Source organism: Mauremys mutica, chromosome 1 (assembly GCF_020497125.1).
Source record: "Mauremys mutica isolate MM-2020 ecotype Southern chromosome 1, ASM2049712v1, whole genome shotgun sequence".
NCBI lineage: Eukaryota > Metazoa > Chordata > Testudines > Geoemydidae > Mauremys > Mauremys mutica.
The window spans coordinates 83,486,675-83,499,598 of NC_059072.1; the positions used below are offsets into that span (position 1 = coordinate 83,486,675).

General features: G+C 39.7%; 1 protein-coding gene across 8 annotated transcripts in view; it reads right to left on the reverse strand.

Annotated features, from left to right (window-relative positions):
• Positions 1-1,346: 1,346 nt before the first annotated feature.
• Positions 1,347-12,924, reverse strand: part of NR2C1 (nuclear receptor subfamily 2 group C member 1) — an 87,148-nt gene continuing 75,570 nt past the window's right edge. For all 8 annotated transcript variants that reach the window (XM_044981181.1, XM_044981174.1, XM_044981148.1 and 5 more), the window contains 3 exons: positions 12,572-12,709; positions 4,378-4,483; positions 1,347-3,767 (listed from right to left, as the gene is read on the reverse strand). In XM_044981181.1, coding sequence (XP_044837116.1) covers positions 3,593-3,767; positions 4,378-4,483; positions 12,572-12,709 — 419 coding nt within the window. In that variant the 3' untranslated portion in view covers positions 1,347-3,592. The remainder of the gene's footprint in view (positions 3,768-4,377; positions 4,484-12,571; positions 12,710-12,924) is intronic.

Below are 12,924 nucleotides of genomic sequence, written 5' to 3' on the forward strand. Positions count from 1 at the left end.
AATATTTTGGGAAGTGTTAGGGGGAGTATGAATAAGCAGGGGAGGTACAGAAGGAGAGTGGATGTGTATGACACAGACCATCTCATGGAAGAAACTGTGGAGTTTCTGCTGAGGGAGGAAATATGTCAGGGGAGAAAAAGCTGGAGAGAAGCTGCACTCCAACAAGCTTCCTATGATTCACCAGAGGCTCACTTTTCCCTAAAGCTCCTTGACAGACTCATTTCTTCCCTTCTTAGGTGAGCACAAAGCTGTGAGAGGGAAAATGGATTAGGAAGCAGAGATGAAAGATAAGGTATAGAGATAGGCAGGGATGGGTAACAGGACCTGGCAGCAGGGGTTGAGATCAGGTGGGCACTGGGGCCAGAGTGAGCCACAGCTTTAGTTTTGTTTTTGGGGTAAGATTCCTTGTTCCCTGCTCTTGCAATCAGGCAACCCACTCAAATGCCAACATCCACCACTGTTCCCAACAAATGAGAAATAAACACGTTAACTGGATGTTTCTGCAAAGATGATGGGCAGCGAAACAGGTAGCTCTGACACTTATATTGTCATAACTATATTTCAGACTTAACGCTCCTCGGAACGAATTGCCATTTATTTCCTTGGGCTATTGTTTCAGGTTACCAGCACACACTGGTGGACACCACATTAGTTTACATTCAGAAGACTGTCTTTTGGTTGCAATGTAAAAGACGTTTAATTTTTTAGCTACCAGTGAGAAGCTAAATTCTTTAACAAGAGATGGATCCAGAGGCCAATTCCACAATGGTAAATATGGGACCTTGAGTGTTTTAATGATTTCTCCAAGAACTATTGTGTCCTTGAACACTTAAAACTGAGATAAAACCAAGACCAAAATTAGAATTGCTGCTGTAATTTGTAATACAGTCTTAAACCAAAAAACTCTTCCAATCCAGCAATGTCCTACTTCTTATCCAAAATTGATTCACCAGTCTTTTAGTTCTGATGGCATTGAATAAACATCCTGAAATATAAATTATAATTTGTGACATGAACCATTACCAGAACTCATAATGGCACGTTTCTATAATTATCAATGTATAGTGCTTTAAAAGCAAAGGATACTGCTTAAAGTTTTACAATAAATTATCAGATATATTATGTATGCAAACTCATAAGCTAACAGCTAAGTGATAGAGAAACTAAGTGTTAATGGCAAAGTTAGAAATACCAAACTACTAGCATTGTCCCAATGTCTTCTTATTGACAATATTACATTGCACTACAATAGTGTACCCAGACACCCTATAAGAAATTGAATACACTGTCACAGTCTATTTATCAATTCATATAAAATACTACAAATTGATAGGTAATTGCAATTGTTATTCTATAATAAAAAGTTACAATTTATTTTAAAAAATACAGCCAAAATAGAATTTACAATTTTAGTCAGGTTTCAAGACATTTACAGTAGCTTTTATACAACAGCAAGACAATCACTGCGACATTCTTATGCTTATATTAAAACTGAACTACCAGTAAGATGTAGATGTGGGGATGGAATGAGCAAACAAATGACTTTCAGTGACACTGAAGACAGAGGACACAGAACAAATGTACTAAGAGGACAGGATTGGTTTGTAATGCAGTTGACATTACAATGAAGTTCTTTTGAAACTATTCAAAATGTAACTATAAGCTGAACCAGGAAATGTACCAGTAAGAAACATAATCTAGCACACTGTACAATAAATATTTTTAAGAAAAAATTATTTTGAACTACTCAGTTCATTATTTAGAACAGTGCTCCCATCTTTAATTGAAATGTACAAAACTATTCACTTTTCCATTCAAACGGTTTATACTAAAAATCAATTTTTTTCCTTAAATCAAAGTTATAAATCTGTTGCAAATAATTTTATCCTTCAACGGGCAAAGAGGCCATTCTTTATTGGCTGGTAAAGACCATAGGTTGACAAGTCTTGACTAGATGCAAACTAGTTAGATTGCATAAAGACTGAATGCTGAAAATAAATAAAGTGTGTGTTGTGGGTGACATCCCCAAAAAACTTGTCAAGCTAGAGAATTTTTTAAAAATACCTTTAATGCCCATGATATAGTAATTTTCAGAGTTTAATTTTCAGTAGTAGGTCAACTGATGTTACTGGACTGTAACAAAATGGGAAAGAAATTGGCCAGCCTTCTATCCAACATTAACATAGCTCAGAAAAATTTAACTGAAGACAGCAGAAGCTATTCAACAGTATGAAACCGAAAACAATCAGAATGGCAATGATGTGAGAATCTGTGGACACTGTTGACCAGAAAAATGTGTCTGTTTAGACAAAAAAGTTATGGGCTTGAACTGAAACTCATTAAAGCTGGTACATTTATCTGAGCAGCAGTAAACTTCAAAGCAAGCTTCACTCCTTAAAAAAGCCCATAAGACACCAAAGTGCAATAATAACTGCAACAGTTAAAAATAAATGCTGGTAAATGAACAAAATGAATATAAAAATAAAAATCCCTTTATTCATTTATCTGTTTTATTGTTTAAGATTACCCCTACTAAGAAAACTCATCTTCTGATCAGAAGCATGAAATTATATTACAAGAAGTGAAAAGATTTATTCAAACCTTGAGGGAAAGAGAGAATGTGGTGGAGAGAATAGAAGAACCTGCATTATAGGGCCTCAGGTCATGATAAATAGAAGAATGATGCCCACCAGGCACAGAACAACGTGTACTCTAGGTTCAATCAGTACTAGAAACTTATTTAGTTAGAAAAATACAACAGAAATCTGATATAGTAATAAACTATTTTGGAAAATAGTTTATTCTTAGTCAGTTTCCCACTGTATAATACAAATAGCTAGTATCTGCCAATATACAACACTAGAACATATTAAACTCTTGACATCCAGAATAGCATCAATCTTATTGCCAATAATGGAGGTGGACTATGATCCGCTGCATCGAGGTATCAACAGAATATTTTTTAAAAAATCTGCGTGTTCTCTATAATTTCCCTGCCCTTTTTATGGTACCAACTACTTCATAAAACAAGAACTTCAGCTCTTTTCAAAGTAGCTGAAAGAAAAATGAAGTTGATTACAAAGGTCTCACTTCAATTGAAATATTTTTACCTTTTTAGGATTTCTGACCATCATGTTCCATTGTATCAGTGAGAATGAATTATAGCAAAACACTGAAAACACAACTCAGAGAAGAAGGTTAATTTATTTTTTTCTAAAATTAAGTAGTGACACCTTAATTCAGTCAACACTCTTCTTCACCAGGCTGGATTTTCTTATTCGTTTTGGACTTCATAAACAAAATTCCAGGTTCATCTATCTACAAAAATACGGTGGATAATTTTTGATTTTCATTAAATGCCAGATAATTTACAAGTCCTTGAAAACTAGAAGAAAAAAGGAAGTCATCCTGTATCCCTCAAGACACTCTGCAGCATTTCCCAAATGTACTGGAAAGGAGGAATTTTAGCCTTCTTTAAATTTTTAAAAGTTGCTGGGGAAGGCTTCTTGCCATCTCTTGGAGACAGTATGCCATAACTACCATGGTGATGTACATTTACGTCACCACAGCATAGAATCCTTGTTTTCCATCTTTATACAGAATGACCAATAATTTGAGAGTTGTAGTCTGCTGTCTCCATTCTTAGGATATATGGGATGATGCTGTCAATCTGAACATTTCCAATCAGTCCTGCAAAGAACAACTCTTCTGTGATGGTAGCACTCATCAGTCTGAGGGCAGGCAATCGGAGAAGAAGCCTAGATAGCCTGAAAAACAGGTTTGGCAAAAGAGAATTACAGTTTAATAGGCAAAGCGAGGCTTCCTTTTGATGTTATCCTGTTATCAATAAGGAAAAAATTATAAAGGATTACACTTTTGGTCATGGTTCAATAAAAGCTCAGCTCTTAGGAGGTCTAGTATTAAGCTTTTGTATGTATGGAAGACAGATCAAGTTTTAAATTAATCCAGTATTTAATTTATAACCAGTCACATCTCTGACATTAGTGCAAACAGATATTAACAGGCATTTCAATATATGTAGCTTGCACAACCTGCTAAGGCCTGCAGCAGGCAAAAGAAAACAAATTGAAGCCAGGTCTTCCAAGAGTCAGGTAAGTACAATTTAGAAACATTAAATACATTTTCATAAAGTTTAACTTTTAAAATGTATAATGCACTAAGTTATTTTGAAAATTATTGGAAGTAACAATAAAGTCATACACCTACAGTGACTAAGAGTGGGACTAAGGTTTTTCAACACTTTTCACTTGATTGATTCTCACATTTCTTAAAATGAAATACTTCTCAAATCAAAATAACTGAAGCTCTGAAGAAATGAAAGAAAAATCAAGCATGTGATGTATATAATTTACATACCTGTAAGTATCATCTGGATATGCTTTTGTTACATAATCTTGGAACTCCATGTAAGCCTTTTCTTGAAACTTTTCAATCTGTACCACATTTTCTAGACCTGGGTGATCTGAAACACAATTTATATTGTTATACCTCCTCTGATGCACAAAACAAAAACAACAAAGCCCATCTGGGGCAACCATCCAATTAATTACTTTGCTACTGTGGCAACTTCTGGGTGTTTTCTGACAATTTTGATGCTGGGCACCTCCCCTTATTTGGATTCTTTTCTTAGATGACAGAGATCTATTTTATTTAAGTTGCTCAGATGAATACATTAAACTGCTCTAGTAGTCCAAGCAAATGCTGTTCTTGCCATGTGTAAAACTATGTACATAATCTCATTCACATTTGACCTTGGCTCCAGTTACTGTGTTGCAACAGAACATAGCAGCATTATTTTGATATGCTGACAGTTCATTGGACAGTTGTGTGCTTAAACATTACAGGGAGCCTAGCCGCCATCCCAGACTCCATTTTCTTTACTTTATTTCTTCTCTGGAACTGCTGGAGCTAATTGCCCCCCAGTCCCTCTCCTGCAGACCAATTCCTCCCAGCCCACTGTCTGCTCCCCGCACTGGTTCAGCTCTGCACACCTGAAGGATGGCCAGTTCCCCCCGAACCTGAGTCAGTGCTGATGCCTTGTCCTGTGAGCTTGGCATGCTGTGCGCTGTCTGCGCCCCTTCCCTTGTGCCTGCGATTCATCTGCAGCTACCTCCTGCCTACGAGGTCAGTGCAGCGGCAGCTGCATGCCCCGCTCCTGTCAGCCGCTGTTGCCTCACTCTCCTGTGCATGCTCTGGAGTGAGGTGACAGCAGCCAACACAACACACAGCCACCACTGCACCAATCCCACAGGCAGGAAGAGGTGATTGGAGATGACCTGAGCCAACCCAGAGAACATCAAGTTGTTTTTATACCCAGTCTGAACCCGACACTTGTAATCAGGTGCCATCAGGTTCGGATTGGGTTGGAAGGTGCCACAATTCCCTCAAACCCAATATTTCATAGCTCAATGGTATAAACATCCTGTCCTGTCTAATGATCCCTCAATTTCTTAACTCCATAAGCTATCTATAAAGCATGGTTCCAAAGTAAACAGCAGAAGGGAAGGTCAAGTGTGACTGCGTAGAGGAAACGTGTTTTGAGAACACGAGTTACTAATGGAAGTAACTTCTTTTTTCTCCTTCATGACATTACTTTCAGAGCCCAGCTACAGGAGGTTAGCTAGCCATGATATCCCTAAAAAGGCAGGCTGAGGCACTTTGCTGGTTCATCAATGACTAAAGCACTGCCCTCTGATACTAACGTGTATTCTTGATACCATGTGGAAAGAAAAACCATTTGTGAACATATGAATTGAACTCCATGTAGTAGCCATACAGATTTCAGATAGGGGCATAGTGTAATACATTCCCACTGAAGCTGCCATCCCACTAGGTCAGTTAGCCTTGAGACATTGAAGGCACAAACATCAGCTAGTTCATAACTTGACTGGATGAACATTCCTTTCCAGTTAGAAAAGACTTCCAGGGATACTTCTGACAACACAAGTGTCAGGAGAAAGTAACTGGAAACACACAGGAAACTAGGTCAAGCCTTTGGCATTTGAGCAAACGTTTAAAACCTGTTCCACTTGACAGTGTAAAACTTCCCAGTGAAATGTTTTCTACACTCCCACTGCCTTGATCTCTTCAGACAAGGACAAACCATCCTGTCCTAAAACCTAGCAGTCATGCTGTCAAGTAAAAGCTGTTGAGGCATGTTTGCATCACCTTGTTGCTGTGTTGGAGCAAGATATATCAACACTGGGAGAGCAAATAAATAATTTTTGGACAGAGAAGCAAGTGTACCACAAGGCATGGACTACCCCTCTGTAAGACTAGGCTCTTATGAGCCAGCTGTGCCCATAGGAAGACTTTTGATGAGTCAGATGAGTTGCAGATACCATCAAGCACTTGGTGAATACCATGGGGCCAACTGCTGGACCTCTCACGAAACTGAGGTACTTCTTGTGGTTCTTATCTGAATGTAAAAGCAAGCATACTAAATATCAAGGACACAAATCAGCCTTGAAGTTCTAGAGCAAGGATTATGCTCCCTTGAGAAAACAGATAATTTTACTTTCTTTCGGTACCCCTGTTCAATATAAGGAGCTCAAAACAGGGTAGGCCTTTACTTTTGGAACTTCTTTCTGGTTCCTTTCTTCCAGGATGGTTTTCATTTCCAATATGTCCTTTTCTCCCACTAGTTTTTCATGAGAGGAATTAAAAAAAAAAAAAAAGAAAAGAAAAGGAAATGGAAGGTAGACCAAGTTTTGTCATGCTATGAACTCCAAGGAGTACCCCTTTCAATGATCTTTAGGACTCAGCTACATGAAGAAATGGTCTGTCATGCCTGTAAATACCGGAACAAAGAATCCTAAAAGACTGGGGTAAGAAGAGGCTCTCTGGCACATCCCCAAACTTGCTGTTAACATGCAGTGCCACCAGTAGATGAAACTATTGAGGCAGAAAAGAACATCTTTTCTCTCTTTTGAAAACAAAAGTGCTTCCCAGATTGTCTCTGTGTTTGCTGGTACCACCATTCCTGAGCCTGAAATCTCTCTTCAACATGATAGCCATAGCCAAACACCTGGCTGTAGTGTCCATGATATCAAATGAAGCCGCCAGAGAATTTTTGGACAGCTAGCCTTTCTGGTATAAGACCAGAAATTCCTTGGTTTGGGGAACATACTGGGTTCAAGTATCAGCTCTGGACTAGACCAAAACATCTTATCTGGCCATAACTCTAGCAATTTGGTCTCTCCGTACCCATGTTTTGATGACACTGTCCCAACTCTAGATTTGTCATTTACAGCAGAATTCACAACTGGCCCAGAGTAAAATATTGGAAAAATAACTGACACCCACCCTGGTAACCTGGTGTAAGCAGAGTCAGGATAAGATCTACCCTGACATCTGGTGGTACATTATGAGGAGTGGGCAAAGGAATTTTAGGAATGTGCATTTGCATTGGTAAACCCACTCCACTTAGCATAACACACAGCAGCATGGGATGGTTATTTTCACACTGTGAAATCCCCAATTTCTTTGTTATTGGGGCAGGAAGGAGAAAAAAGTGCTGTTACCTTAATTATGTGAATGAGGAACTATAAGACTGCTTTATGACAGAAATAACTCAACCTACATTAAATAGTACTTGCTAGACAAGGGACATGGGTTCCAAAACCCAGTGAAGAGAGAGAGGCTGGGGACTGGTGTGTGTACCTGATGGTATGGGCCCCTTTTGAGGGCCTGAAACACCAATTGCACATCCTCCTCTCTCCACTGTTAAAGAGCAGAGCTAATTTTGAATCCTTTAGGAGTCCATCTGGAGGCTGCTGACCTGAATTCCTGTTGGGCCAAGGTGGCACTGGGGCTCAAGTTGAAACCACTAAGAGCTGAAATCACTAAAAGAGCTAAGCTTACTGAGCTGAGATCACTGAGTGGGAGAGCCTGAAGATTGATTGCTAAGCAGCTGGCAGAGCGGAGCAGTCTGCAGCACGTTGGTGCAGCCTGTGGAACAGTAAGCAGTGTGGAGCGGTTCGCGGGGATGGCTGATGCGGTTCACAGGTTGGCTGGAGGAGCGGCACAGCTGGTGGAGTGGAGCCAGTCGTGGTGAAGGCTACAGCAGAACTCCACGGAGAAGCGGGGCAGTCGGCCCTGGCCCACGTAAGGTGTCCTTTAACACCCTGTGTGTGCCCCCCCCCCCATTTCCACCCAGGCTGGGGGGGTAAAACTCTGCAGATAAACTTTTGAACTCTGGGGTGGCACTGACCAGAGACAGAGACTCTTGGGTTGTTGGACTTTGGGGTGATTGGACTTAAGACCCTAAGGAGGAAAGGACAGTGCCAAATGTACTTGGAGGTGGGTTTTTTTGCTTATGGTTTGTGTATAGTCCTGTTTGTGGTGTCTCTCCAACGTGATGCCGCATTGTTTCCCTCCTTTATTAAAAGGATTTTGCTACACTCGGACTCTGTGCTTGCGAGTGGGGAAGTATTGCCTCCTAGAGGCGCCCGGGGGGGTGGTAGGTAATTGTCCCAGGTCACTGGGTGGGGGTTCGAGCCGGTTTTGCATTGTGTTATTGAAACGGAACCCCTGGATACTGAACCTGGCCCTTGTTGCTGCCAACTCAGAGGGGCAGAAGGGTTACACTGGTATAAGGAATCTGGCTTCCTTGAGGCAGAAGCAGCAGAGGAAGAGTGATTCCAGACCTCTTTAACCAGCTCATTGACAAGGAGGACTGTTTTATTCTCTTTGTACTCCAGGATTTCAAAAAATGTGTGTGGCTTGTTAGACAAAACTGCCAGTGGAATACCAATATCACAACCATTCTACCCACCAAATCCTGAAACGCTTTGGCATAACTCACAGAAGAGGAATTCCTAGGACTGCCTCACCAGTTCCTGCTCCTCAGAGAGAATGCATTTGATTTCAAATCAGGTACAACTACCACTCTTGAAGATTTAAAATAGAGGAATCCCAGGGATCTCTGAAGAGGCTGTCACCTTCTTTGTAGGAGAAGGCTTCCCAGAGGGGGCGGGAGGGGGGGAAGATGTTGGTCTTCCATCATCTCATCACAGAGGCCACTTAAGGAGGAAGGGAACCACAGGATCAAAAGCCCCAAGGTACCCAATACATGTATGGATGACAACTGGGTAAAATTTTAATTTTGGAACTGTCCAGGTTGACAACTAAGGTTCTAAAAGTTTTCCTGTACCTAAACCAAGTTCCCTTTGAGGTGGAGCTGCAGCAGATTGGGAAAGTACCCGGTTTTCTCAGTTCTAGGAAATCTATAGCACCAATCTTGGAAAAGGCTGGAACCATGGATCCAACAATGGCCCTTCCATATGACAACCTGGAGCAGATTCACTGTGGGATCCTTGCCAGAGCATCTCTTTCTCTCACAGTACAGCTTTTTAGAATGACCAGTGCCAGAAGATGTGCCTACTTTGGCTCCATCTGAAGAATTCAGGTCTTTAGCTGGGAAAATGTGCTTCATTAGCCTGGGATTTTATGGTAGGCATTAGCACTAAGGAAGGCTTATTGTCTAAGAAAGGTCTATCAGACTCTTGCATTACCAAAGCCTTTTGTAGCAGCAGATTCTAGAGTACAGTCTTATGGTACTTTGGGACCTTTTCATGCCTATCTGAAGTACAGAACTTTGTGAGATAAGAGGAATCTCTTTTAAATCCCATTCTTTGAGATGGGCCTCCCATTGTAAGTAAGGCCGAAGGAGACCTAATATTTTTTATATATATATAAAAATGACAAGTGAAAAAAACCATACTGTTACAGAACTCTTGCAGTTTGAAGATATGCTCCATCACTAGTTTTATATATATATAAAAATGACAAGTGAAAAAAACCCTTAAACCTAACTCTACCAGTGCAACTATTTACAACTAGATTTGCATGTGTAAGATTAGAGAAAAGGAAGAGTTTGGTTCTGTCACTGCTCCAGGTGGCAGACTGTGGAATTTGAAGAGGGAGGATATTTATATGTGCTGTCTGTGGAACGCTGGACTTGAGGAAATTGAGTGCATCCCATAACTGCCATCTGCTGTCTGAAAAGCTTCCATGATTAGGCATGTGACTCCTACACTGGGGCTCTGTATAGGTAACGTCATGAAGAATGTAGAGGCACAGTATGATGATTGGTGTGGAAGGGAGGTAGTGGGGGGCCTTCCTGTTTATTACCTCCTGTTCCTGTTTGTTTCCTGGTTCCTGAACTCAGTGTTCCAGTTCCTGTTTGTGTGTGTGTGTATGTAGTGTTGGGTGTGATAGGCTGAAGACAGTGGAAAAACCTTAACATGAAAATAGGATGTTTTCCAGTCTGAATGATGAATGGTTAAGTATAATGAATTCCTGGTGTTTAAATAATATATAATGAGGTACTGTATAACAGATACAATCACTGTATTTTTAGTTGCCTTTATTGTCTATGTTCATAGATACGGCATAGTAAAGGCTACACAGCAGCTGCCATCTATTCCTCAAGACTCACAATCTATTGAAATAAAACAAAGTCTTCACTATCACAGAAATAGTATGCAAATAGAGGATACAAATTATAATGCTATTAGCATAGATGCTAAAATAATGATACTACTGACAGAGCGGTATCCAAGGGGATTTAGTGACTTTTTAAAATTCAGCTCTATTGGATATCAGCTTCAGGAAAGGTAGAGCAAAGAGAAGACGTACTTGTTATTGTTGCTTTTAGAACATTTATGAGAAAATGAACAGACTGCAGACTTGCTCAGCAAATATCAGAGAAAAAACTGCTCTAAATACAGAAAAATACCTGGCAGATCATGTTTCCATATAGCAATTTTTGTTATTTTCTTTTTTATTACATATCTTTGGATCTGTAAACGATGGATGAAAATCCTGGGGTCAAGAGATAATATCTTGGTGTAAATCAAATTACACACAAAAGACTACATTAAAAGAATGTTAAAGTAGAAAAGTCAAGCATTCAAAAGTTAGGAAAAGCCAGAATTAAGGTTAATTTGCCCCCCTTCTGTATATGTAGTATGATACAGTGTTTAATTACCTGATCAAACATTACTTCCACAGGACCTCTGCCTCAAACAGTGAATATGATAGACCATGCTACTCAATATTTTATTTCATCCTCATTTTTCAATGTGTGCCACTTCCTTCCTCACTGCTCCTTACTTACTGAACACTATTCAAACCCTGGCTCTGAATACAGAATTATTTATTTCTTCATGAGGTTTTCTATGTTGCTGATCATTATATTATCTGAGTATTTCACAAACATTAATTTAATTTAATTTCACTGCCTCCCTGCGAGATGAGGGATTGGTGTTACCCCCTATTTTACATATGGGGTACTGAGGAACAGAATGATTAAGGTCAGAAGTATCCACTAATTTTGAATGCCCATTTGACGTAACTAGAATCTGATTTTTCAAAGCATTATATATCAGTTTATACATTCAAAGAACACCTTCCATTGTCTTATGTGGCAGCTGAGAGTGATCAATACTTCCACAAATCAGGCCCCATGGTCTCATTTTGGGCCTCCAGAAAATAAGGAACACACAATTAGTGACAAATTGTGAAAAGTTTGGTTTAAGTGACCTGTCTACCACCACACTGGAACTCCGACAGAGGCAGGGATAGAATCCCATTCTCTAGGACAGCATACAACATCCTTAACCATGAAACTATCCTTTCTCTTCCTGCTATCCCCTGCTTCATTCACTACATCAATTCTAACTTCCACAGCAAATGAGGCAGGAGTCCTACAGACAACAGTATCCTTTACTACACAACACTGAATCATCCCCAGAGCAGGTCCACCCTGTGCACTGAATGCGGCAGATGTCCTATGGAAAAAATGGTATGTGATCATATAATTAGACTGTATCATAATACATATGCACAAGGCAACTAAATCAAGGTTGCACAGGCAACCATGATTCTCACATTTTCTAACTTTTGAATACTTGACTTCGCAACCTTAACATTCTTTTAATACACACCCCTCTCTCCTCACCCTCGCTCCCAAGCTCCTCATCTGATCTCTATGTCCCCCAATCCTGTCTCAGTCTCCCTCCCTCAAAGGGTTTTTGTCCCAATCTCCTAGTCCCTCCTGCCCCTCACCTACTTATCTGATGTCATCCCCGAACTGTGCTCCTAAGCCTTCCTTCCAGTCTCTCCCCTCTCCAACTGATTCTCAAGAAGCAGAATTAGAGAACATGATGGTAAAAACCATTGGTCAATCTGCCTTATCATTTCTAGTGTTGCTAGTAATTGCTGAGACGCACTGGTGCTACCGCAACTTTGGGAGAAATGCCTAAAATTCTCAGTGAAGATGGAACCTTTGGTAGACTGGGAGAAAGAGGTCTTTTAGATTTTAAATTAGCACCAAATTAAAATAAAAACAGGTTCACACATTTGTTGCAGCTACAGAACTAAAATGTCAGAAATTTATGAACTTGCATACAAAATCACTCTCTCCCACACCTTAACTGAAAGCTTGGATTTTGGAAAATACAATAACTTTTAAATACACTGTAAATACTCAGATCTCAATTGTCACAGAAAAGAAGAAAATTTTAAGTTAAAAATAATTACATACCAGGACTGAAGAGGACGATTGCTTTCAGATAAGCATATTCATACCCATCTAGGCAAAGCTTAACCATACTGTTACAGAACTCTTGCAGTTTGAAGATATGCTCCATCACTAGTTTTCCTCTATCTGTAGACAGCTTATCTAGATTAGTACAAAAAATTGCAGAATGGATTTTCTTGATAAATTTAATCCTGATTTCTAAATGATTCATACAGCTGGTAATATGAATCCATATTCTTCTTCTGAAGGAAAAAACTACAGGCCAATGAATATTATATTTATTTATTTAAACACACTTCATAATTAGTCTGATAATCCTACTAAAGAGTCCAATGATCAGAGGTGGACTGGCACCT